This window comes from Ovis aries, chromosome 26 (assembly GCF_016772045.2).
Source record: "Ovis aries strain OAR_USU_Benz2616 breed Rambouillet chromosome 26, ARS-UI_Ramb_v3.0, whole genome shotgun sequence".
NCBI classification, from domain to species: domain Eukaryota; kingdom Metazoa; phylum Chordata; class Mammalia; order Artiodactyla; family Bovidae; genus Ovis; species Ovis aries.
The window spans coordinates 20122941-20150372 of NC_056079.1; the positions used below are offsets into that span (position 1 = coordinate 20122941).

Genomic DNA, 27432 nt, shown 5'->3' on the forward strand with positions numbered 1-27432 from the left:
GAGTTTCTAATACAGTAGGTTAAGAATTGGGTTCCCCCAAGAATGTTTACTCTTCGCAAGTTTCCAGGTAATAGTGATGATGCTGATCCAGGGATCACAGTTTGAGAACCACATTTCCAGTAAAGAAATGTGGAGAAACAGTAACTCTGGACAGAGGTAATAAATCCCTTGACCAAAGATATTCTCAGGATATCCCTTCCTTATTAAAAGATTCAAATTTGCTAGAAATGTGAGCAGCAGTGCCTGGTACTGGTTTAGTTATACTTCAGATTAAAACAGTAAATGAGTCCTTCCATACAAGAGTCCAAAGAGTGATACAATTAGAAATAAAATCTCCAAATTGTCATCTTCTAAATAATGACAGCCTGGACTATCTGAGTGATGTCAAAGCATTAACAGATTTCAAAGCAAAAAAGTATTTTAAAAAGCAACCCTATTTATTTTCTCCTGTTTTCTCTCCTATTCTCCTTTTCTTCCCCAACCTGCCCTTTTTCTTCCATGTGTATTAAGTACCACCCCCCCCATATATATAAATACACACACACACACACACACACGGGACAATGCTTGGTACAAGGAAATGAGAAGTAAAGAAGACACAGTCCTTAACTGATAAAATATAAACATATAAGCAGAAAAAGGGAAGACTTTCTTCTTGATCCATCCCACACTGATAGAGCATTTATCATCCCAACAGGTTTACTGAAGAGAGCTTGGAAGATTTAATTGATGTGTAACCTTACATATATTTAAAATCCCTAAAGGAGTCTGAATAGAACCTGTTAAAATGAACTAGATTTTCCAGCAATGTAAATAATTTACTTCTCTTGGAATCCATTCAAAGTCTGATTCTAAGAATGAGTTATGGTCTTTCTTAGGAGTATCTAAAGCTAAAGACCATAACAAATTCATTTATTTATTTGACAAACAATTATGAAATGCTTTCTCTGTGCCGTCCATGGAGGTATTTATAGATAGTCAAACATATGGATTTGAAACTCAGAGGTGAAGCCAGAGGTAAAAAGACAAAGTTGTAGTCAAGCTCATTTAAGTGTTCATTGAGGTCAATGAATTTTAATAATCATTTATTTTAATAGTATTTCATGGGTAGGCAGTGAGAAGAGATAGGGCCTAGGATAAAGCCTGAAGTGGTTCCAGAAGTTCAGACAGAGCAGAAAGAGCAAAGGAGCCCGAGTGAGGAGGAGAGCCCAGACAAGGTGATGTGGAAAAGGCAGACAGTTGCACAAGTCGGTCAAGTAAGATGCGGCCCACAGAAAGCTCTTGGCATTTGTTGCCATGAGGATGTTGCCTTTATTGAGAGCAATTTTGGTGGGGTTGGGTGGAAGCCAGATTTGGGAAGGCCCAGAGGTAGCTGGTGGTGGGGACTGTAGATGGGGCTGGAGAGGTCTGGCTCTTCCGAGGGAGAGGAGGAGCTCAGTTCTTTCATTTGATTTTGTGTTTTCTTTGGAAGGTAATTTAAAGAATTACCTTTAAAGGCTGATGGCCAGATGAAATACAGGAGTGGCTGAAGATACAGAGGAAAGAAAGGTGAAAAGACTGTGACAGGTTAGGAAGAAGGTTGAAGGTGAAGAATCTAGGAGACAGGAAGAAGCACTAGGCCGAAGAGGGAGGGTGTCACATCTGAATCGATGTGGACAGACTGGCTGAGCTGAGTGTGCCTGCGTGTGAAAACGGGAACCCAGTGCCTGGCTCGTGGCAGCAGCTCTGGTAAGGCCTGACGTCATAATGATGTCAGTGAGAATAGCTCCTCTGATCTTAGAATTTAGAATGGCAGTGTGTTACATACCATCTACTTCTTATTTTTCAGTGATTGTCAGAAATATTAGTTCTTTATTTCTGATGGAAGAGTGACATATCTGACAGGAGGTGGTTAACTCCAGATTTTGACAAAGTTGTTGGGCTCATTTTCAGCCTAAGGCATCGCTTCATAAAGGAGGGCGGAACCCTGTTCTCTAGAAAAGGATGTTTTTCGTGTGTTCAGGTGTGAAAAAAGATTTCCAAATGCTGTCTGTGAGGAAATCTCTGAATCATGCTAAAATAACATAAAACATTTGTTTTTATTTATAAGAAAAAAAGTAGGTCATTTGCTCAGATCTTTGGTTTAAACCATCCTGTTGTTTAAATACTGAAGACAAATTGCAGTATGAAAAGACTTCCAAGAATCATTTTACAACTATTTTCTAATTGTGAAAACAGTGCTAGAATGATAAAATTGTTTATTATCTTCTCTGAAAAGAATTAGAACTGACACCATTTTAAACCCCTATTCCCCAATTTTTGTTTAATATCTTAGATTTTTCCTCTTGAGGAAATCTAAAACTTTGTTATTATATCTCATAAAAGCCTATCATCCCCCCCTCCAAAAAAAAAGTAGAAATGGTTTTGGGTACTTTGTGCAAGATTAACGATTCTTGTCAATTTAATATTACCTGAAATGACTGAATCATAAGTAAAAAGTGAATTTAATGATGTACATTGTAATCATAGATGTAAAATAATTAGAGACTTTCTCTGTATCATACTCTGATAAAGAATGGTTGGGATTTCATGAAATCTTCACAATAAAATTTTAGTTTGCAATTTTAATTTTTAATAAAAACACACATTGTTTTGTATTTTTTTAAATATAGTAAATTGGGGATCAAAAAAAAAATCTTCTCTAAAAGTCAAATAAGGACAAGTGTTCAAAAACAAAGCATAGATGAAGCAAAGTAAACTAGAGGAAAAAACAGATAAAAAAACAAAATCCAAAATAAAGAGTAAAACTGAAAAATAAATTTTAAAATAATTGTACCATAAAAAAGTGAACTGAAATGAAAATATCCTCTCTGACTCACTGAGAATAAAATCATGGAGATCATTCTAGCTAAGTGATGTTGTACGACAAATAATGAGAGCTACCATCTCTCCCATGCATCTCTTATGGGCAAGGCTTTTTCTAAATACGGTTGCTAATTTTCAAGGCAACTCTGCAATAGGAAGTATTGTTGTTGTTGTTTTTTTGACTTGAAAGAAGAATAAACTTTAGCTCAGTTCAGTTCAGTTCAGTTGCACAGTCGTGTCCGACTCTTTGCAGCCCCATGAATTGCAGCATGCCAGGCCTCCCTGTCCATCACCAACTCTCGGACTTCACACAAACTCATGTCCATCAAGTCGGTGATGCCATCCAGCCACCTCATCTTCTGTCGTCCCCTTCTCCTGCTGCCCCCAATCCCTCCCAGCATCAGAGTCTTTTCCAATGAGTCAACTCTTCACATGAGGTGGCCAAAGTACTGGATTTCAGCTTTAGCATCATTCCTTCCAAAGAATACCTAGGACTGATTTCCTTTAGGATGGACTGGTTGGATCTCCTTGCAGTCCAAGGGACTCTCAAGAGTCTCCTCCAACACCACAGCTCAAAAGCATCAATTCTTCGATGCTCAGCTTTCTTCACAGTCCAACTCTCACATCCATACATGACCACAGGAAAAACCATAGCCTTGGCTAGATGGACCTTAGTCAGCAAAGTAATGTCTCTGCTTTTGAATATGCTATCTAGGTTGGTCATAACTTTTCTTCCAAGGAGTAAGCATCTTTTAATTTCATGGCTGCAATCAACATCAGCAGTGATTTTGGAGCCCAGAAAAATAAAGTCTGACACTGTTTCCACTGTTTCCCCGTCTATTTCCTATGAAGTGATGGGACCAGATGCCATGATCTTCGTTTTCTGAATGTTGAGCTTTAAGCCAACTTTTTCACTCTCCTCTTCACTTTCATCAAGAGGCTTTTTAGTTCCTCATCACTTTCTGCCATAAGGGTGGTGTCATCTGCATATCTTAGGTTATTGATATTCCTCCCGGCAGTTTAAAGACCTGATCTGAGCCACATACCTAATAAGTGGCCAAGCAAAATAATTCAACACAAGAGATTTTAAAATGATTGTTATTATCCCAAAGCTCATGAGTTTTTGAACTCTGCTTTCTGAGTTCTTGGATGAAAAGAGAGCAGTCCTTGTTTGTTATTAGAGGAAATCAAGAATGTTAATAAAGATTTTGACTTAGAGCTAGATGGCACTGTGATCAGTCATGCATTTTATACCAGGAAGGTTATTATTTACAAGACAGCCAACTGAGGACCCTTGGAAGGAGAATAAATAAGCAAGAGCAGCACTCCTCTCATGAGACAGGATTGTCCCTCATGAAGTCTCTTGTTGGTGCTAAGGACTGATCCTCTGGATCAAACTTTCCAAACGGAACCATGGATGAAATAGCAACCAATTAGCAAAGAGCAGGGTCTTAGCAATGTTTCCGTAAGTATCTGAAGCCCTAAGACTTATTAGAATACCTTTTGTACCACCCTCTAACTATGTGAATGAAATTTCACAAAGCCAAAATTTCTCAAAATTTCTTGAAGCCTAGAGGTTTAGACGCCCCCTTAAACCTTCCCAGCTTTCCCCAGGACGGAGGTAATCAGGATCTCTGCACTCCCAGTTCTTTTCACTGCTCAGTCTTTGAGAGGCTCCACACAAAAGAGAAAAGAAATAGAAAGTAAGATAGAAAAATTGTAATGAGAATGGAAAATCAAAGTTTGGGATGAGATGGTGGACACTAGACTTTCTGGGGAAGGGAGGAGGACACAGGTAAAAAGGAGAAAATGGAGCATGCATAAGCCTCAAACAAACTGCTTACTCCTCAGTTTTGCTTACTTTAGGAAAATAGAACACTTAATGCCCTGGTAAGGAATCTGAGATAATGTATGTAAAGGACCTACCCATAAAATGCCAAGTTCATAACAGCCTTCTAAAATGATAGCTGTCATCATCATCATTATCACCATCAACATTATTATGTCTGAGCATCTGTAGGTTGTTATACACTGATGTTCCAGATGACCTCACCACGCTCTGTCTCCTTTTAGGGCAAGCATTGTGAATTGCCTAAATTAATATTTTTTCATTTTTTTAAGGAATTAATGGACAAAAAGGCCAGAAGGGAGAAAAAGGGAGTGGAAGCATGCAAAGTAAGTTTATAATTTCTTGTTTTTTTTTCCTCTGTGTCTCTGTAATAAACAAGCTTGTGATGGTGGTGGGCTACTCTTGATGTAGAGGTTGAGAACTTCAGTATTGATCCATAGATGCTCTGAAAGTCAGCCACAGTTTTCTATAAGTGAACTGTGCTAATTGGAATAAAGCAAATAGATTAAATTAAATCTATTTAAATCTCATTACCCATTTGTATTTAGTTTTTGTGATGAGCGTAATTTTCTAAAAATTTCACACAGAAAATTGCTCAATTTTCAAGCCAATTTCAATCTGCTGAAGGAAAATCAAGCTTATGAATAGAAACAATTACAGCCTCCTTACCTACTAACGGAAATAACTGAAATGTTACATATAGGAATTTGCACAATCTAAGAACCCTGACAGACTAATTCTGTGACAGCTGGGATTTTTTGTGTTTTGTTTTGATAAAAACTTGACAAGTAATATTCAATATCCCAGACCTCCAAAACTGCAATAGCATAGATTTCACAGCAGGACTCTCTGTGAATGGAATGGCGATTTTATATTCTAGTGTAGAGAATCTGTAGATTGGACCTTGAAAACTAAATATTAGATGACTTATCTTTATAAGTCAACACTTGTACGTCTAGTCTGAGCCTACCAGATATAATGAAAAAATTTTGAAAGGAAATGAGGAATTCACATTTGACTTCTCTGCATTCGCACTAGGCACTGCATGTGATGTGTATGATGTGTGTGTGCTGTGAGAACAGGTGATACACACAGCGATGATCATAATCTTTACCCATCAGGAATCTGATTGAGACAGATTCTGGCAAATCCTTTCATGGAACCATAAAACTCTAGCAGTTCTCTATTGTAATTATTGTTTTAAAAATGCAGTATTAATTTTTCTGTCTTATTAAAAATAATTATTTTAAGCTAATCGTGTGTGTGGATGACACATTTAGGCAACTTAGGGTCACCATTGTGAATGCCAGCCATTTAAGTGTGGTATAACCATATGATGCTTTCTATAATCGTTTCCGTGATTGCTTCATTGTTGAACTGTGTGTGCCCTTAAATTGAACAATACTGAGTATTGTTTATCCTCAAAGTGCTTTAGTGTGAGTCAGTGATTATTAGTGTTGTTGTTATTGTATTGAGGGCTTCTCAGGTGGTTCGGGGGTAAAGAATCTACCTGCCAATGAAGGAGATTCAGGAGACGTGGGTTTGATCCCTGAATCAGGAAGATTCCCTGGAGAAGGAAATGGCAACCCACTCCAGTATTCTTGCCAAGATAATCCCATGGACAGAGGAGCCTGACAGGCTACAGTCCGTGGATAGGAAGAAGTCTCCTTTGTGTCCATTTATTATTTGATGTGATCACTTTGATCAGCTTTTTACTTTTTATTCCATTTCTTCCCCTTTCCCCTGTCACCCACTTATTTTCATTGAGCTCCTGTGTAATTCTTCTCTATCTGCATGTTTATCTCAAAATTTATCTCTTCCTTTGGTGGTGGTTTAGTCACGAAGTCTTGTCTGACTCTTGCGACCCCAAGGACTATAGCCTGCCAGGCTCCTCTGCTCATGGGACTCTCCATCTTTGGTTCTTTATCTCCTTCTGGTCTTTTCTTAAGACATTCTCTGAGTTTCTTAACCTTGACTCTGGCCAAGCTTGGCAAATAAGGGAAACCTTTATTTTGCAGCCTGTTTAACCAAACACCCATCCTTTCCTTTGTTACCTGAGGCTTTCAAATGCTTTGAACACTTTTTATTTTCAGATGTGTTCAGAAATGTTTTCACTTACAGGTATTTATTTTCATGGCTGTTTTGAAGTATATGTGCTTGCTTTCTTTGAAGAAGTGTTTAGAGGAACTTCCGTGTATAAATGTGTGTACATAGCCTCCAGATTCCTCTCCATGTATCCTCCCGTAGAGAGTATATAATTCCATGATGTTTCAAAAACACAGAAGGAATCATATCCAGAAACATCTACACAGTGTAGTCTGTCTTCTTATTTAAGTTAGCATACCAATCATCTGCCATGGCAATACTTATGGTACTTTTTACTCTCTCTCAGTGGCTACAGACTATTCCATTAATATAGTGCTGCCCTAATTAGCATAATGTATCATTCAATTCCCTAATGATGAATACTTGATGATTTTTGTTTGCTTTAGCTTGGCGTTAAGAAACAATGCTATTTTCAGCACTCTCTTACATCATCTTTTGGGAATGTTTTTTAATAGAGAATTTGCTAGAAGTAGAATCAATAACTCAAAGGTGACATGTATTTTACAATTTGGTGGATTCTTGCAAATGTCTCCTAAAAGGTTGCACCAATTTATTCTGTATGAAAGTACCTTATTCCCCACATCTTCAATTAATTCTGATATATGAAAATTGATGTTGAATTATTTTGCTTTAATTTTAAAAAATATTTTTCAAGTGTGATTTAAATATAATGAAAATAATCATTGACTTCCTATTTTGTTTGGGGGGGGGAGTTCAGCTTTTTATAAATTAAGTTTTATTTGAATATAGTTGATTTGGTTTCCCAGGTGGCACTAATAGTAAAGAACCCACCTGCCGATGTAGGACACATGAGAGACTCGGGTTCAATCCCTAGATCGGGAAGATCCCCTGGAGTAGGGCATGGCAACCCACTCCAGTATTCTTGCCTGGAGAATCCCATGGACAGAGGAGCCTAGAGGGCTATGGTCTATAGGGTCGCAGAGTTGGACACAACTGAAGCGACTTAGCGCACACACACATAGTCGATTTATAGTGTTGTGTTAGTTTTTGCTATACAGCAGAGTGAATCAGTTATGCATATTCATATATCTACTCTTTTTTAGATTCTATTCCTTTATAGATCATTACAGAGTATTAAGTAGAATTCCTTGTGCTATACAGTAGGTCCTTGTTAGTTATCTATTTTACATATAGTGGAATGTATATGAAAATCCCAGTCTCCCAAGTTATCCCTCCCCGCTTCCTCCTTTGTAACTGTTTTTTTTTTTTTCCTTTTCTGTATCCGTGACTCTGTTTCCATTTTGCATATAGGTTCATTTGTACCATTCTTTTAGATTCCACATATAATCAGTATCTTATGATATTTGTCTTTCTACGTCTGACTTCATTTAGTATGACAGTTTCTAGGTCCAACCATGTTGCTGCAAACAGCATTACTTTATTCTTTTTTATAGCTGACTAATTTTCCACACCACCTCCTCTTTATCCATTCCTCTGTTGATGGACATTTAGGTTGCTTCCATGTCCTGGCTATTGTAGATAGTACTGCAGTGAGCACTGTGGTACATGTGTCTTTTCCAATTATGGCTTTCTCTCGATAAATGCCCAGGAGTGGGAATGCTGAATCATATGGTAGTTCTATTTTTAGTTTTTTAAGGAACCTCCATATTGTTCTTAGTAGTGGCTATACCAATTTAGATTCTCACCAATAGTGTAGGAGGGTTCTCTTTTCTCCATACCCTTGCAAGCATTTATCATTTGTAGATTTTTAAATGATGGCCATTCTGACCTGTGTGAGGTGATACCTCATTGTAGTTTTAATTTGCATTACTCTGGTAATTAGTGATGTTGAGCATCTTTTTATGTGCCTCTTGGCCATGTGTGTATCTTCTTTGAAGAAATCTTTATTTAGATTTTCTGCCCATTTATTGATTGGGCTGTTTGTTTCCTTGGTATTGAGCCCCATGAGCTGTTTGTATATTTTGGAAATGAATCCCTTGTCGGTCACTTTGCAAATATTTTCTCCCATTATGTGGGTTGTCTTTTCATTTTGTTTATGATTTTCTTTGCTATGCAAAAGCTTATAAGTTTAATTAGGTCCTATTTGCTTATTTTTGTTTTTATTCTCATTACTCTAGGAGGTAGGTCAAAAAAGATTTTGCTGTGATATTTGTCAGAGAGTGTTCTATGTTTTCCTCTAAGATTTTGATAGTACCTGGTTTTACATTTAGGCCTTTAATCCATGTTGCATTTATTTTTGTGTGTGGTGCTGGAGCATGTTCTAATTTCATTCTTATTTCCTCTTTCATACATGTGTCAGGACCAGCGTAACTCCCTGATCGTTTTAGGGCAGGTCCCTTTGAAGATCAGGTGGGCTGGGCGGGACACCCTGTGCTACCATCTCATTAAAAGGCCCTTCATCTCTGGACAAGTCATCAGCACAGCTGACTCCAGGATCCCCTTGTGGCTCCTCCAAACGACCTTGGTTCCTACATGGTGTCAGCTTCCGCATGCCTTCCTCTCCTGGTCCTTTGGTGCTGTTGGGGCCTCTGCTCCCCTGCTCATACCTGTCCACTCTCCAGCACCTCTCCATGACCACTGTCCCTGAGCTGGGAAGCCTCCATGGATTGACTTGCAGACTGCTCTCTCCTACCCTCTACAGAGCCAGGCCAGGATCACTCTGCCACCCACTCATCTAGTGTCTCCTGAATCCATTGGCTCCCAGGAGAAATTTCATGGTAACAGATCATATGTGAGTTCTTTACCCTCAGACATATCAGTCTCAGCCAGAAATAGCAATGCCATAAATGAATCCATTTGTTTGTTCAGCGTATGTTTACCATATACCTCCTGGGGCTAGACTTAACAGCTAATAAGATAGCTGTTGTCTCTGGCCTTCCAGAACTAATTGTCCCTGAAAAACACAGACATGGACACAAGCAGTTATGCATTAGAGCAGGGCTAGATGGGGGAAGGAACTGGGCTCCGTGGCTGTTCAGAGGGGATCAAGAGTCTTCAATTCCTTAGAATTTTCAAAAGGTAAATTGACTTTGATTTGCTTAGTTTACCTTCTTGTCTTCTTTTCTCCAGTTTATGGCATATTTTTTCAAGTTTTATCATGAAGTCAAGTGGAGCTGGGGCAGTTCCTTCAACATTTTTTAGCCAAAAATAAAAAAGTTAAAATTTGTTGCCTTAAATTACCTGGCTCTTTCAAGCAAGAATATTTTGATCATAAAAAAAAAAAAATGCTGAAACTATTTTATTCTATAAAGCTCTTTTCACCAGCCTGCTGCATTTAATATCCTTGGTAAAAGCACATGTAAAACCAAAGTTTCTAAGTGTGTTAGTTATGTTACTCAATAAAAACTATAAAGAAAAACATTTTTTAAGCAATTCTTTGTGCTTTAAATATCCTGTATAGATCCTGGAAAAAAAGAAATATTTCAGTAGAACTGGAGATATTTTTTTTAGGTAAAAAAGCTGAAAATGAGAAAGGAGAAAAAATAGGAAAAGATAAACTACAAAAAAAAGAAAGCTATGGGATTCCTGGTTCATTTTGAATGTTTATCTCTATTAATCAACAGATGGAATTTCCTCACCTCTCCTTCCCTCCAAGTTTTAACACATATAGTCCCAGGATTCAGGATATTAAGGTTCTAGGAGAATTCTCAGTAGTGTCCCTATGTGTCTGCCCACTTTCATTCCCTTGCCTGTGAAATGGGCATTGTATCACTCACCTCACAGGGTTGTCGTGAGAGTCTCATATGATACTCCATGTATGTAGATGGCTCTGTAAAATCATGGAGTGCTTAACACTCGTAAGGCATAGTTCCCGGTGGGTCTCTCTAACCCGGAGCTATTCTTTCTCACTGGTCTAATGCAGACATTTAAATCCATAATCAGAACATGAATGTGTGCCAAATGAAAATGCAAGAAGCCAAATAAATGCCATGGACAAAAAAGAGAGATGCTGGAGACTCGGATAAGATTTTACATTAGATAGAGCAACACAAGTGTGACCAGATCACAAATCAATGAGTTTGTCTGAGCCGAGGAAAAGAGTGTAAGTTATAAATAAAAGGAGCGACTAAACAGAGTGCCCACCAGAGGCCAGAAGCTGTCAACACAGGTCAGAACAAAATGTCAGGCTAATAAAACAGGAGTTCCAGGCTCTGAGGAAAGAAGTACGAGCCCACGACGCTGCTGATGAGAAAGCTCCAGGAAAGGTTGAAACAAATTAGAGTTGTCAGTGGTACTCTGGGTTTGTGCCGGCTTGACACTAAGGTCTCCAGGAGAAGAGGGGCAGGGAGCAATCAGACCACCCATCCTCAATGCTAGCAAACTAGCAATGCTAAGGAGCTGATTATTGCAGACGTCCGAAGAGGAGTCGGATCTTGTTGCCTGTGGTTTCATTGGATGTCCTACCTTGTTCTGTGCTGGGAGCCATCTTTCCTTCCGGCAAGACTTGGTCTACATTGGTCTCAGGATGACCCTGAACCCAGACACCCTGGGACACCATGCTAGAGGCTTCAGTTCACAAGTTATCTGGCTCCCCAGACTGCACAGAACTTCTTGCATGTGTGAAATGCTAACCTGAACTTTCCACATTAGGGCAGAAGGGCTTTTTCTCTAGACAAAAGTATGCTGAATGCCCAGTTCAAATGCGCACATGACACCCGATTTAATAACATATACTAAAAAGAAAATAAGTCTGCATTAAGTTCTAACGCTTGTCCTAATAGTTTGCTGTGTTCTCACCCTAACTTCAAAGTGTATGTGTTTCAGGCAAATAGAATTCCTGCTGTACAATTAAATACTTTGTGTAATGCTCTGCCCTAAAGGTGCCAAGTACTAATGTCTCTGTTTTCTACTGTGCTTTTTGCCCATTAAGACTACATACAATGAAACTCACACCACGATATGAAATATCAGTATGTTTTTCATTTGATTACTGCTGAGGACTCAGCACACCCTTGAATGAATCCCAGTCTTTCTCAAAGCAATCAGCTGACCAAAGTCAAGGCTTCTTCTCCAACCATAGAATAATTATGATGAGTGTTTGGAGAACATTTGCTCAGCACCAGGGGCTTTAATGCATTATCTCATCTGATCTTCAGAAGAGCCTTTGAGGTAAGTCTTATCATCATTCCCATTTTATAGATTAGAAACTGAAGCTCACCTCTAATACGTGGTAGAACAGAAACACAAAACCTGGTGTGTTGATCTGCAAAGTTCCAATTTGTTTCTATGACTCCATCCAACACTCCCGCACTAGTTTTCTGTATTTTTATATATAAATACCATGAATATACCATATGCAGGGTGTGGAGAGAGGGAGGTTTTTAATGAACAATTTGATTATCTAGGATGGCCGTAATCATTTGAAGACCTTAAGGAAGAAAAAGTTCTTAGAACGTGAATTCCACTAGGTCAGATTCCAAGAAAGCTTTCTCATTTACTCTCTGTTTATGCTTCTTCCTTCATATCCTGTTCCAGCCACTGCCTCCAGTCTCTCCCTAAAGAATATTAACTCAGAAACATAGTCTTTCTGGAATGCTCACCAAGCTTCCATTACCTTGCTGAGAGCTACTCATGTGTGCCAGGGGAAGAAGCTACCTGTTAATATTCTCTCTTTATTTCAGTAACCGGCTCATTTTGAACACTTTTTTTTTTTTCCAATTATGCTGCTGCTTGGGTGTCCCATTTCTTTTGCCATGTTTCTTGTTTAACTGCTCACTGTCCTTTCCTCAGTGGCCCAACTGGGCTTCAGCAGAGCAGTGTCCCCAAGCAGTGATGGCTCCATGTAACTTATATAAACACTGATCATTCTCAACAGTTATGTGATGTTTTCAGCTTTATATGATTCCACAAATGGTTGCTAAAAACACATAGTGTTCCATTAAGAAGCAATAGATGTATTCCTTAATAGTGTGTATAACTAATATGTCTTGTAAATTGAAATAGAGATTTAAATCAGTAATGAGTCTAGGGCTTAGCACTGGTCCTGTTTAGGACCTATCCCAGCTGTCTCACAGCTTGACTCTCAGCAGAGATAATGAGAAGGAAAAAAAAAAAAAATCAATACAGTTCTAGCCAGGTCTTTTGCATCAGCAAAGTTTATAATTCACTCAAGTATGTGCTAGAGTTCAGATGGAGCAGAGAGGCCCAACACGCCACTTCCCATGTCTCCACAAGCTTGGAGGCCCAAATGACTTTCCTTCCTTCTTCAGAGAACCGGGTCCTGGCTTCCTGTTCTGCAGTGAACATCATCTTACACTAATACAAGATTGTTTCTTTTGTGAGCACACAGAGTCCTAACCACTGGACCACCAGGGAATTCCCAGGCCACAACAGGTCATTTGCCCCCTTAACCTGGTTCTCTGGCTACTGTGCTTCCAACAATGCGAATCTCAAGGTCAGATTCCTTAGAACAGCCAGCAGAGTTACTTACTTGCACATGAAGTGTCCCAGAAATATCTCCCACTGTGGCTTACCCTGCAGGACCCTTCCTGGACGCTCCGGTTACCCTCAACCCCTGCTTCTGCTGTGTTCTCACTCACATCCTGCTTAATCCACTGCAAAGTAAGAACTTTTAAGTTGTAACAGATTTACTCCGTATCATCTGAGTTTACTGCCATTTATTTTGATGCCACACAGTCTCAATCTCTTGGTTATTGAACTATGGGTGTTCACTGTCATCATTGTTAATTTTGCTAAATCACTAATTTCCAGTGCAACCAAATGTCTACTACCCAGCTATTCCATAGTCCTGAAATCCAGGGCGGGGTTGGGGGTTGGGGGTGGTCACTCCTTTAATCCTGAAATAAAATTGTAATAAATTGTTTGAGCACCACCCTCATATTCTAAGGCAATTCCAGTGCCTCCTGTCTAAAGCAGTTTGATGAAAATATGAAAAAATTATATTCCCTTCATCTCCTCTTTCAAATCCCCGTGACAACTGTGATAGTGGGTTTAATAGGCTGTCTAGCAATTCCTTTCCACCTGAAACCTCAGAATGTGCCTTTATTAGGACGTAGGGTCTTTGCAGGTGTAGTTAAGCTAAGATGAGGTCATACTGGATTCTGGTGGGCCCTGAAGCCAGTGATGGACATCTTGATAAGAAGAGAATGCCACAGAGACACCGTGAAGACCACGTGGAGACAGAGACAAGGATTAGAGTGATCTGGTTACAAGCCAAAGAATGCTAAGACTTGCTGGAGCCATGAGAAACTTAAGACAAAGAAGGATTTCTCCCCAGAAGCTTCAAAGAAAACAAGGCTCTGCCACCATCTTGATTTCAGACTTCTGCCCTCCAGTACTGCAAGAATAAAGTTCTGTTGTTTTAAGCTGCACAGTTTGTGACCATTTACTATAGTTCAGTTCAGTCCCTCAGTCATGTCCAACTCTTGGAGACCCCATGAACTGCAACACACCAGGCCTTCCTGTCTATCACTAACTCCGGAGTTTACCCAAACCCATGTCCATCGAGTCAGTGATACCATCCAACCAACCATCTCATTCTCTGTTGTCCCCTTCTCCTCCTGCCCTCAATCTTTCCCAGCATCAGGGTCTTTTCCGATGAGTCAGCTCTTTGCATTAGGTGGCCAAAGTATTGGAGTTTCAGCTTCAACATCAGTCTTTCCAATGAACACCCAGGACTGATTTCCTTTAGGATGGACTGGTTGGACCTTCTTGCAGTCCAAGGGACTCGTCAAGAGTCTTCTCCAACACCACAGTTCAAAAGCATCAATTCTTCAGTGCTCAGCTTTCTTCATAGTCCAACTCTCACATCCATACATGACCACCAGAAAAACCATAGCCTTGACTAGACGGACCTTTGTTGGCAATGTCTCTGCTTTTTAATATGCTGTCTAGATTGATCATTTACTTTAGTAGCCTGAGGAAACACACACCCACACATCTTTGTTGTTGCTTTCCCCCCCACATCTCTCATTCCAACAATGACCACCACATGTCTCCCTTCATTTGAGAATGTTCCCTAGTTCTACCTGGGGATGTAAGAGAATTTTACTGAAGAATCATGCCTAACAGGAAATGTGAGCAGAGAAGTCTACAACTTCAAGCTGAACCTTGAACTTGACTCTGTTGAAAACCAACTAGATTAGACAGTAAATTTTCCTCACTGTCTGCTATCCTCAGACTTTCCCCTCCAGCCAAAAAATTTTACACACCCCTGCTTAGCTGGGATCTTCACCCTCCTGTTTCTCCTCTTTACTTTGTTTTGGGATTTCCAGAATACTTGTTTCCTTCAACTTCCAAATCAAGATTCAAGATCTGTTAAATTATTTTTCCAAGAAATTCAACATATTTCTGCAGACATCTGATATCCATTGTAAAAGAAAAATTAATACATCAATTGAAGGAAGAAATGGAAAATTTCATTTGAGCCAAATTTGAGGATGATTGCTTGGGAAGAACATCTCAGAGAGCTCCATTAGAAGTCGAGGCCCAGTTGAGTAAGTTTTTGAGACAGAGGGATGTACATCAAATGATGTTGCTATTGATAGTTTACATAATCCAGATCTTCAGGTCTTCATGCTAGGTCACGTGACCTCTTACAAGCTCTAGAGGGAACGTTATCTTTAAGGAGTTGTCTTGATGCTAGGACACTGTTGCTCTTTATTGTTGAGCAGGTATTTCTGCTGATAGGTGAGATCTGGTTGATGCATAATGCAAGATATACAATGAACATTAGGGGCAGAAGAGGCCAAAGGGCAGAAAAAATTTTATGTTTAAATTTTTTGATCTTGCCATAAAGTATGAATTTTATTTCACACCAGATTGTGCCTTTCATAGTTAAATACTGTACTAGACTAATTATCTTTAAAAAAAAAATCAGGTCCCTTTCCAGAGGAATTTTGTTTTATTACAAGGACTTCTGGGTCAACTTGCAGCTAGACTTTCACAAAAATTTTTTTGCTACATTTGGAACTCAAATACAATAATTACCATTGGGTAATAAATTTAACCCTAAATCGTAATTCCACTAAATGATTTAAAGTAAAGAAAGCATGACAATAAGGCAAACAATATGATAATAATTGAAATGAAAAACTACACTCCTCAAGTCGTTTTAACCTCCATTCTTTTCTTCCACTCAAGTAGCAGTGCTGGATACATGCAGAGATGCCTCAGAGTTCACATTCTTCTTGACTTTTCTTTTCAAATTAAAATTTTGAAAGCTGGAGCTTGTTGCAGAAAAGAAGGTGGGGTGTAAAAAGATGGTCACATCTCGGGTCTCAGGCGAGTCCCTGGGACGGTGCCTAGTGTGGGTTCTTGGCTTCCCTCAGGAAAGAATTCAAGAGTCATAGTAAAGTAAAAGATGGCTAATTCAGGAAGAGACACACTCCATAGATAGAGTCCTGACCATCTCAGAAGGTAAGAGGCCCTAAGATATGGGGTGGTTAGTTTTTACAGGCAAATGAGTGGCAGGATTATTCCAACTATTTGGGGGATGGAGTGGGGATTTCCAGGAATTGGGCCACTGCCCACTTTTGGCTTTTTATGGCTGGGCTTAGAACTGTCCTGGTGTCTGTAGGTGAGTTTAGCTTTCTGATGTATTATAATAAGTGTATAATGAGGCCGAAGGTCTAGTGGAAGTTCACTTGTCCGCCATTTTGGACCTAGTTGGCGCTAACCAGTTTATGCCATGTCCTCAACATCTCTGTCATTCTTTGAAAGGTTGTGCCCTGCTGCCTTCCTGTTCTATGCTATGCAGATTCATAATACTTTTTCCTAACTTTCAAGAAAAGACTGACATATGAAGCACTTCTATAATTTATTTTGGGCTCATGGATGGCTCCATCAGTAGCCCTGTGAACATGAGACTTAAAATAGGTTTCTTTAAATAAAATAGATTTCAAATATAAAGACAGGAAGAAAGAACATTTACAACAAAATAGCTGATACATAATCATGTATACGCCACCTGCGTTTTAGAGGTGTTGTCTTTCTACCATACTGACTGCACATATTTACTTTTTTTTAAGAAATATGCTAACTTGCACAGTTGAAGTCCCATTTATGCTTGCCTGTCTCGTTTTCTAGCTTAAACTTCCATCATGGAGTTTACATGTTTGTTTCCATTCATGCTTCTGTACATTAACTACATATGTACGTTTGCATAAATGGTAGATGGTATTGTTTTCTGTTTTATATAAATAACATTATATAAGATCTCTCATTCTAAGCTTGTTCTTTTCCTCAGTTGGACAAATTTTGGCTTTATTTGAGTAATAGACCCTTTAAAACAGTAAGGACATTAGTGAGTATCTGGCTACCACTTATTTTAATTAATCCTAATTTTAAAAATATTATAATTTCAGAAAATAAAAATATTTTATATTCAATTCCTGTCCCTTATACAAATTACTATCAATATTCCTGGATATTTCCTTCTAGTCTTTTTAAATATCAACTTTTTGGCATAGTAAAATAAAATGTTAATATAGTCACTTAGTTTTATATTATCATTTTTTCATTTTCTATATTATTTCTTTGACAGTTATGTTTAATGCCTCTAAAACTATCCATCTAATGTATATACTATAATTAATTTAGCTATTCTTTTATTCTAGATATCTAATGTAGTTGTTTTACTTCTTCCTTTAAAAATAAGCCTTCAAAAAACAAAACCAAAAAACCCAACAATGGCCACTGAACTTGTTAACTTGCACTAATTTGAAGTCATTTTCTCAGATTAAAAAACTTTCTTCTGTGAATTATCTGCTCATTTTTTGTTTGATACTTTATGATTATAGACATATGAATGAGCTATTTGTATAATAAGTATTTCACATATTGTTTTTATCTTTCTTATAGAATTTTAAAAATATATAAAAAAAATCAGTACTCTACTCTTCTTTCCAACCTTAGGAAGTATAGTAAGACTGCCTTTAGAAAATTAAACCACAGTGGATCAGAGCAGAGATATGTAAAATCCCCTAACCTGATGAAATATATTAACATATAGAAAGAAAAATGTGTTAAGCAAAAGAGCACAGGCCAATCCCAGAGGCAAAATCTCACTGCTATGCCTCATTGTAAATTAATAAATTAATTAAAAGAATAATTCACTGATTGTGATTTGACTTCTTGCACAGATTGCCCACAGAGACAAAATGGCCTTGTCAAGTAGTTAAAAATATTCCTGTTTTTTGAGGCAATTACATTTCTGGTTGTAAATTGAATTGCCATTTAGTCCCAAGATTCTGTTTAACATTAGTCTGCCACTAAGAGATAAATCCACTAAACCTACAAAACCGGGCTTTGGAATTTGTGAGGCTTCTGATCAAACTCTCCCACCAGACCATTCCACATTAGAGGGCTCTTAGTGGATGACCATGTGGGTTGTTTTTTTTTTTCCCCTGTAATAGGACTCTTTTCTAAAATCAACCTTCCCTGCGCAATTTACTGCTTCTGCACATAGAAACAACATTCTCTCTAGAGACGGATGACATACTAAATTCTATTCCTTTCAGTGTTTGGTATTTTAAACATTTGCTGATTTAATCCACTCAGGTAATAGAGATCACATATCAAGAAGAGCTCAAAATTAATTCATTCATTTATTCCATCACGCTTCATCGAGTGATATTTGGTCAGGTATTGAAAAGATAACTGGAAGGATGTCAGTACAGGGGCAAAAATAGACCAGTTTCTGGTGCTTTGTAGGTCAGTAGTGCTGTGCTTCCAGGTAGCTCAAACAGTAAAGACTCTGCCTGCAATGTGAGAGACCTAGGTTCAATCCATGGGTGGGGAAGACCCCATGGAGAGGGACATGGCAACCCACTCCAGTGTTCTTGCCTGGAGAATCCATGGACAGAGAAGCCTGGTGAGCTACAGTCCATGGGTGGGAAAGAGTCAGACAAGATGAGCGACTAACTTTTCAGTGCTGTGTGAGCTTGAGAAGAGTACCTATCAAAACTGGGTGCTGGGGTGAAGAAATGGGAGGTGTTGGTGGGGGCTGGGAGGAGGAGAGGGTGTGGGGGATTGAGGCACCAAAGCCCCAGGAATAAAGGAGGGAAGGCTTATTTGGAAATGTGAGTAATTATGTAACTGAAGTAAAGGGAGCAAGAAAGGAGGGGCAAAGAGGTTTTCAAAGCGTTAAATTGGAAAATAAGTAGAGATTAATTATCGCCTTATTGGTTCCAGGGGTCACGTGGCAGGTTCTTCCCTACTGAAATCAGCCATCGTACCAGTCTTGTGTTTTCAGTTATATCAGGGGTTGCCAAGCTTTTTCAGAAAAGAACCAGCTAGTAAATATTTTTGGTTTGCACGCCAGAAGGTCTCTATCAGACTATTTAACTCTGCTGTGTAGTCTGAAAGAAAACCTACATCATATGTAAACAAATAGGCATGGATGCGTTCCACTAAAGCTTTCAGTTGAGTTCAGTGAGGTCACACAGTCACGTTCAGCCCCATGGACTGCAGCACGCCAGGCTTCCCTGTCCGTCACCAACTCACTGAACTTGCTCAAAGTACTGTCCATTGAGTCAGTGATGCCATCCAACCAACTCATCCTCTGTCATCTCCTTCTCCTCCTACATTCAATCTTTCCTAGCATCAGGGTCTTTTCCAATGAGTCAGCTCTTCTCCTCAGGTGGCCAAAGTATTGCAGTTTCAGCTTTAGAATCAGTCTTTCCAGTGAATTTTCAGGACAGATTTCTGACTGCTTGGATCTCCTTGGAGTCCAAAGTGCTCTCAAGAGTCTTCTCCAACACCACAGTTCAAAAGCATCAATTCTTTGGCACTCAGCTTTCTTCACAGTCCAACTCTCACATCCATACATGACCACTGGCAAACCCATAGCCTTGACTAGATGGACCTTTGTTGGTAAAGTAATGTCTCTGCTTTTTAATATGCTGTCTAGGTTGGTCATACCTTTGCTTCCAAGGTGCAAGCGCCTTTTAATTATAGGGCTGCAGTCACCATCCATGGTGATTTTGGAGCCCAAGAAAATAAAGTCTGTCACTGTTTCCATTGTTTCCCCATCTATTTGCCATGAAGTGATGGGACCAGATGCCATGATCTTATTTTTCTGAATGTTGAGTTGTAAGCCAACTTGTTAACTCTCCTCTTTCACTTTCATCAAGAGGCTCTTTAGTTCTTTGCTTTCTGCCATATGGGTGGTGTCATCTGCATATCTGAGGTTATTGATGTTTCTCCTGGCCATCTTGATTCCACCTTGTGCTTCATCCAGCCCAGCATTTCACATGATGTACTCTACATATAAGTTAAATAAGCAGGGTGACAATATACAACCTTGACATACTCATTTCCCAATTTGGAACCAGTCTGTTTTTCCATGTCTGGTTCTAATTGTTGGCTCTTGACCTGCATATCAATTTCTCAGAAGGCAGGTAAGGTGGTCTGATATTCCAGTCTCTGGAATTTTCCACAGTTTGTTGTGATCCACACAGTCAAAGGCTTTGGCGTAGTCAGTAAAACAGAAGTAGGTGTTTCTCTAACTCTCTCTTTTTCTCTATGATCCAGTGGATGTTGGCAGTTTGATCTCTGGTCCCTCTGCCTTTTCTAAATCCAGCTTGAACACCTGGAAGTTCTTGGTTCACATATTGTTGAAGCCTTGCTTGGAGAATTTTGAGGTTTATTTAGTAAATAAACTAAAGCTTTATTTACAAAATAAACAGAAAGCTAGGATTGGCTTAAGGGCCATGTTTTACTCATTACCAGTCTCCATGAGCCTCTTTAAGATCCATCATGCTTGGGAATAACAAAAGTCAAATATATTCCTTTTGAAACTATAGGGTAAGTTTTGTCTGTCTGCAAAAGTTCAACCTATTGAGCTGAAAGCTCCTCTTTGAGAAGGTTAAGTATTAGATAAGAAAGTAGTTAAAAAATTAATAAGTAAGGTGTTTAGTAATATGATAATATATTCAAGTACTCTCACCTTAAAATGTAAATCTCAAAATTTTCAAAACTTGTAAAAGTAAAAACTTTAGATTTATATTTCATTTTGAAGAATAAACTCCGTGTACCTCAGATTGGAACTTGAACCCATGTGCTGGGATTTGAACCCTGCCAAAACCCATGGTACCTGGTTTCAGGACCTAATGAAGCTCAGGTTCTCGATATATCATTGCAGAAAGAATTTAGTGAGTGACAAAGTGATAGGTAAGAAGTGGATTTACTCAGATTCAGAGATCCACACTACAGAGAGAATGTGGGCCATCACAGAGGGCAGGTTCCTATATGAAATGTGGAGTGTTTAGTTTTTATAGGCTGGGCAATTCCATATGCTAATGAGTGGGAAGATTAGTTGGTGGTCTCTGAGCAGAAAAAACCATTGCAATCATTTGGGTCTTTTGCATATTTTCCTGGGTGTGTTCAGCCTTTTTGGCCATATCCCTATTTTTAAAAACTGAATAAGCCAATTGGAGCAAATGATTCACTGGAGTCTGAGATCCAGAAGTTGCTTTCTGAATTTTGTGCCTGATGTCTGGGGCAGACTGGGCTATGAAATACATAGCAAAAGGGACCTGTCCCTCAGGGGAGGAGGGATCCATATTTGTATATTTCCTAAAAGTTTCCAATACTTTGGCCACCTGATGTGAAGAACTGACTCACTGGAAAAGACCCTGATGCTTGGAAATATTGAAGGCAGGAGGAGACGGGGATGACAGAGGATGAGATGGTTGGATGGCATCACCAACTCAATGGACTTGAGTCTGAGGAAGCTTCAGGAGCTGGTGATGGACAGGGAAGCCTGGTGTGCTATAGTCCAAGGGGTCGCAAACAGTTGAACACAACTGAGCGACTGAACTGAGCTGAACTGAACTAAAAGTCTCCTAAAAGTGGAGAGTTCTGACAAAATGTGGTCCACTGGAGAAGGGAATGGTAAATCACTTTGGTATTTTTGCCTTGAGAACCCCATAAACAGTATGATAGGGCAAAAAAATAAATAAAATAAATAAGACACTGAAAGATGAACTCCTCAGGTTGGTAGGTGCCCAGGATGGTACTAGAGAATAGTGGAAAAATAACTCCAGAAAGAATGAAGAGATGGAGCCAAAGAAAAAACAACACCCAGCAGTAGGTGTGACTGGTGATGGAAGTAAGTCTCATGTGGTAAAGAACGATACTGCATAGGAACCTGAAATGTTAGGCCCATGAATCAAGGTAAATTGGAAGTGAGCAAACAGGAGATGGCAAGAGTGAACATCGACATTTTAGGAATCAGTGAACTAAAATGGATGGGAATGGGTGAATTTAACTCAGATGACCATTATATCTACTACTGTGGGCAAGAATCCCTTAGAAGAAATGGAGTAGCCTTCATAGACAACAAAAAAGTCTGAAATGCAGTTCTTGGATGCAATCTCAAACATGACAGAATGATCTCTGTTCATTTCCAAAGCAAGCCATTCAATATCACAGGAATCCAAGTCCATGCCCTGAACAGTAATGCTGAAGAAGCTAAGTTCTATGAACACCTACAAGACTTTCTAGAACTAACACCCAAAAAAGATGTCCATTTCATTATAGGGGACTGGATTGCAAAAGTAGGAAGTAAAGAGATACCTGGAGTAATGGGCAAATTTGGCCTTGGAATACAAAAATGAAGCAGGGCAAAGGCTAATCGAGTTTTTCCAAGAGAACACACTGGTCATAGTAAACACACTCTTCCAACAACACAAGAGAAGCCTCTACACATGGACATCACCCGATGGTCAATCTGAAATCAGATTGACTATATTCTTTGCAGTCGAAGATGGAGAAGCTCCGTAAAGTCAGCAAAAACAAGACCAGGAGCTGACTGTGGCTCTGATCATGAACTCCTTATTGCCAGATTCAGAGTTAAATTGAAGAAAGTAGAGAAAACGACTAGACCATTCAGGTATGACCTAAGTCAAATCCCTTATGATTATTCACTGGAAGTGACAAATAGATTCAAGGGATAAGATCCGATAGAGTGCCTGAAGAACTATGGACAGAGGTTCATGATACTGTGCAGGGACACTGATCAAGACCATCCCCAGAAAAAGAAAAGTAAAAAGGCAAAATTGTTGTCTGAGGTGGCCTTACAAATAGCTGAGAAAAGAAGAGAAGGGAAAGGCAAAGGAGAAAAGGAAAGATATATCCATCTGAATGTAGAATTCCAAAGAATAGCAAGGAGAGATAAGAAAGGCTTGCTCAGCATTCAATGCAAAGAAATAGAGGAAAACAATAGAATGGGAAAGACTAGAGATCTCTTCAGGAAAATTAGAGATACTAAGGGAATGTTTCATGCAAAGACGGGCTCAATAAAAGAGAGAAACAGTATGGACCTAACAGAAGCAGAAGATAATAAGAGATGGCAAGAATACACAGAAGAACTGTACAAAAAAGATCTTCATGACTCAGATAACCATGATGGTGTGATCATTCACCTAGAGCCAGATGTCCTGGAATGTGAAGTCAAGTGGGCCTGAGGAATCATCACTATGATCAAAGTGAGTGGAGGGGATGGAATTCCAGTCGAGCTATTTCAAATCATAAAAGATGATGCTGTGAAAGTCCTGCAATCAATATGTCAGCACATTTGGAAAACTAAGCAGTGGCCACAGGACTGGAAAAGGTCAGTTTTCATTCCAATCTCAAAGAAGGCAATGCCGAAGAATGTTCAAACTACCACACAATTGCACTCATCTCACACACTAGCAGAGTAATCCTTCAAATTCTCCAAGTCAGGCTTCAACAATACATGAACTGTGAAATTCCAGATATTCAACCTGGATTTAGAAAAGACAGAGGAACCAGAGATCAAATTGCAAACATCTGTTGGATCAACAAAAAGGCAAGAGAGTTCCAGAAAAACATCTACTTCTGCTTTATTGACTATGCCAAAGCCTTTGACTCTGTGGATCACAACAAACTGTGGAATATTCTGAAAGAGATGGGAATACCAGACTACCTAACCTGCCTCTTGAGAAACATCTATGCAGGTCAGGAAGCAACAGTTAGAATTGGACATGGAATAACAGACTGGTTCCAAATAGGAAAAGGAATACATCAAGGCTGTATATTGTCACCAGGCTTATTTAATTTATATGCAGAGTACATCATGAGAAACGCTGGACTGGAGGAAGCACAAGCTGGAATCAAGATTGCCAGGAGAAATATCAATAACCTCAGATATGCAGATGACACCACCCTTATGGCAGAAAGTGAAGAGGAACTAAAGAGCCTCTTGATAAAAGTGAAAGAGGAGAGTGAAAAAGTTGGCTTAAAGCTCAACATTCAGAAAACAAAGATCATGGTATCTGGTCCCATCACTTCATCGCAAGTAGATGGGGAAACTGTGGAAATAGTGGCTGACTTTATTTTGGGGGGCTCCAAAATCACTGCACATGGTGATTGCAGCCATGAAATTAAGATGCTTACTGCTTGGAAGGAAAGTTATGACCAACCTAGACAGCATATTAAAAAGCAGAAACATTACTTTGTCCACAAAGGTCCATCTCATCAAGGCTGTGGTTTTTCCAATAGTCATTTATGGTGTGAGAGTTGAATTATAAAGAAAACTGAGCACCAAAGAACTGATGCTTTTGAACTGTGGTGTTGGAGAAGACTCTTGAGAGTCCCTTGGACTGCAAGGAGATCCAACCAGTCATCCTGGAGGAGATCAGTCCTGGGAGTTCATTGGAAGGACTGATGTTGAAGCTGAAACTGCAATACATTGGTCACCTGATGCGAAGAGCTGACTCATTTGTAAAGACCCTGATGCTGGGAAAGATTGAAGGTGGGAGGAGAAGGGGACAACAGAGGATAAGATGGTTGGATGGTATCACCGTCTCAATGGATGTGAGTTTGGGTAAACTCCAGGAGATGGTGATGGACAGGGAGGCCTGGCATGCTGTGGTCGCAAAGGGGGGTCGCAAAGGGTCAGACACGACTGATTGACTGGACTGAACTGAACTGAACTGCTCCTTGGAAGAAAAGCTATGAGCAACCTAGACAGCATATTAAAAAGCAGAGACATTACTTTGCCAGCAAAAATCCATCTAGTCAAAGCTATGGTTGTCCAGTAGTCATGTATGGATGTGAGAGTTGGACTGTAAAGAAAGCTGAGGGCCGAAGAATTGATGCTTTTGAACTGTGGTATTGGAGAAGACTCTTGAAGAGTCCCTTGGACTGCAAGGAGATCCAACCAGTCCATTCTAAATGAAATCTGTCCTGAATATTGTTGGGAAGGACTGATTCTGAAGCTGAAACTGCAATACTTTGGCCACCTGATGCGAAGAGCTGACTCATTGGAAAAGACCCTGATGCTGGGAAAGATTGAAGGCGGGAGGAGAAGGGTGAGGATGAGATAGTTGGATGGCATCCTTGACTCGATGGACATGAGTTTGTATAAGTTTGTATAAGTTCCAGGAGTTGGTGATGGACAGGGAAGCCTGACATGCTGCAGTCCATGGGGTTGTAAAGAGTCGGACATGACTGAGTGTCTGAACTGAACTGAAAAGTCTCCACTAATCTCGTTTGGAAGACTATAGGATTTTCTGCACAAATGTGGCATGGTTCATTTTATAGGTTTGGTAATTTCATATGCTAATGAGTGGGAAAATTATTCCAACTATTTTTTGGAAGTGGTGGAGATTTCCAAGAAATCAGCCACCACCCACTCTTTAGTCTTTTGACAGTACCTTGGAACTGTCATGGTGCCTCTGGGTGTGACATTTAGCTTGATGATTGATGATCAAGGTCTAATCAAAGCTGACTTTGTCTGCCATCTTGAAGCCATTTGATGTCCTTGGTCTATGTCTGATAGCTAAGTTGGTAAAGAATCCTCCTGCAGTGCAGTAAACCCCAGTTTGATTCCAGGGTCAGGAAGATCTGCTGGAGAAGGGATAGGCTACCAACTTCAGTGTCCTTGGGCTCCCCTTGTGGCCCAGCTGGTAAAGAATCCTCCTGCAAGGTGGGAGACCTGAGTTCAATCCCTGGGTTGGGAAGATCCCCTGGAGATGGAAAAGGCTACCAACTCTAGTATTCTGGGCTGGAGAAGTCCATGGACTATAGTCCATGGGGCTGCAAAGAGTCAGACACAACTGAATGAGTTTTACTGTGCTATGTAATTCTTTCCAAAGTTGTGCCCTGCCCCTTTTCCTCCTGTTACAAAACTAAGCATCATAATAACCTCAGAAATACTTGAGTCTTGAGGTCAGGATACATGCTTTATTCAAATAATTCATAGAAAACCAAGGAAAATGCCTGGCACAAAGAAGTTGTGTTTAGATGTGTTTAAGTAAAAGAGGAAATATCATGTACTCTTTCTTAACAGTTGGAGAATTTGGTCTTAGAGATTAAACTGTCTAATAGCTCACATGAACAGAGTCAGAGGAAGAGGTAGCATCCAGATTATCTAACTCTTGCATTTTTAATTTCAGTTATATTCTACAGTCAGGGATATGAAAAAGAACACAAGGCTAAACATATAGAACAATTATTAATCATAAATACACCAAGGTTATTAAAGTGTCTTATGAACTGGGCTTTCTGTCTTTGCTCAAAACTCACCTTCCACAGGAAATGCCTCTCTCCTTCCCCCATTCCAAGAATGCCATGTGAACACAACTGACCATGTCTTTAGCCCAAGCTGTTGAGTCCATAGATGGAATCTCACCCAAACTAGGCCATCAGAGGACTTCCTATTTTAGAATTGTCTGTAAGAAAGAGAATGTAAAATATAAATTTAAGAGTAATAACAGACATGTTCACTGAAGAAGAAAGATATCCAGCTGGCAATTAAAGAAAAGAATGAAGCAACATAACAGAGACTCTTGGATAACAGTTGGAGAGAGTCCTGAGCAGGTTCAAGTCTTGATTTAGCTGGTCCGGATGCCTGACTACTCTCGCATCACTGAGTTCTGAGAGAATCCTGTGGTCTTTGACATGGGGAGTTCTTCCCATTTTGATTTGTGTTTCTGTTTTTAGCCAATTCCAAAGTAATAACTAATATAGAGGGTCACGAAGTGGGCACATAGTGTTTATCTGTGTTTCTGTGATTTGACTCTAGAAGAAAAATCTACATTTAATAAAGTTAAGAAGGGAATTAAGATAATGACTCAGAAAAAAAATTCATAAAAATTACTCTTCTGAAATCTTAAGTACAAGGCAAAAGTTTCCCAATTAGGAAAGAAAAAAATATCTGTCTGACTATATTAGTGTGATGCTAAGGCATTATTTACATCCACATTCATGGAAAATTCTGATCTACCATCTTATAGAGAAACATGCTGTGATTGAGGCTCTTCAAAATGATAAAATGAACTTTTTTCCAAAACGGAGTAGTTGCATGTGTGATACTTACACTTGAATGAATCTGTTGATCTGCTTCTTTTCATTCTATTAGTTCAGAGATGATCAGGGATCATCAAAGTGTGATCAGCTACCAGCAATTGATTTATAACTCAAAATATTTAAGTGAGAGATAAGCATAGGCATGTGCAGACGTATTTGGCACTAAGGAATTAAATCTCCATTAAAATCCTACAAGCACAGGGAATTTGGAAGAAATCTACAAGCCATTCTTTTTCTAATAAATGAGGTCAAAATATTGAATACAAGCATCAATAGTTGTTTCTTATATAACATGTTTTCTCTTTAAAATGTATAACATGATCTTTAGGTTAGTGGTTTTCAAAGTATGGAAC

General features: G+C 39.3%; 1 protein-coding gene across 4 annotated transcripts in view; it reads left to right on the forward strand.

The window, feature by feature from the left end:
- MSR1 (macrophage scavenger receptor 1) overlaps positions 1–27432 on the forward strand; it is an 85375-nt gene that overhangs the window by 39444 nt on the left and 18499 nt on the right. For 3 of the 4 annotated variants that reach the window (XM_012105831.4, XM_060407054.1, XM_004021736.4), the window contains exon 8: positions 4966–5019. In XM_012105831.4, the coding sequence (XP_011961221.3) occupies positions 4966–5019 (54 nt within the window). Of the gene's footprint in view, positions 1–4965; positions 5020–9080; positions 10142–27432 lie in introns of those variants that run through there. The other variant, XM_060407055.1, reaches the window with a different exon arrangement.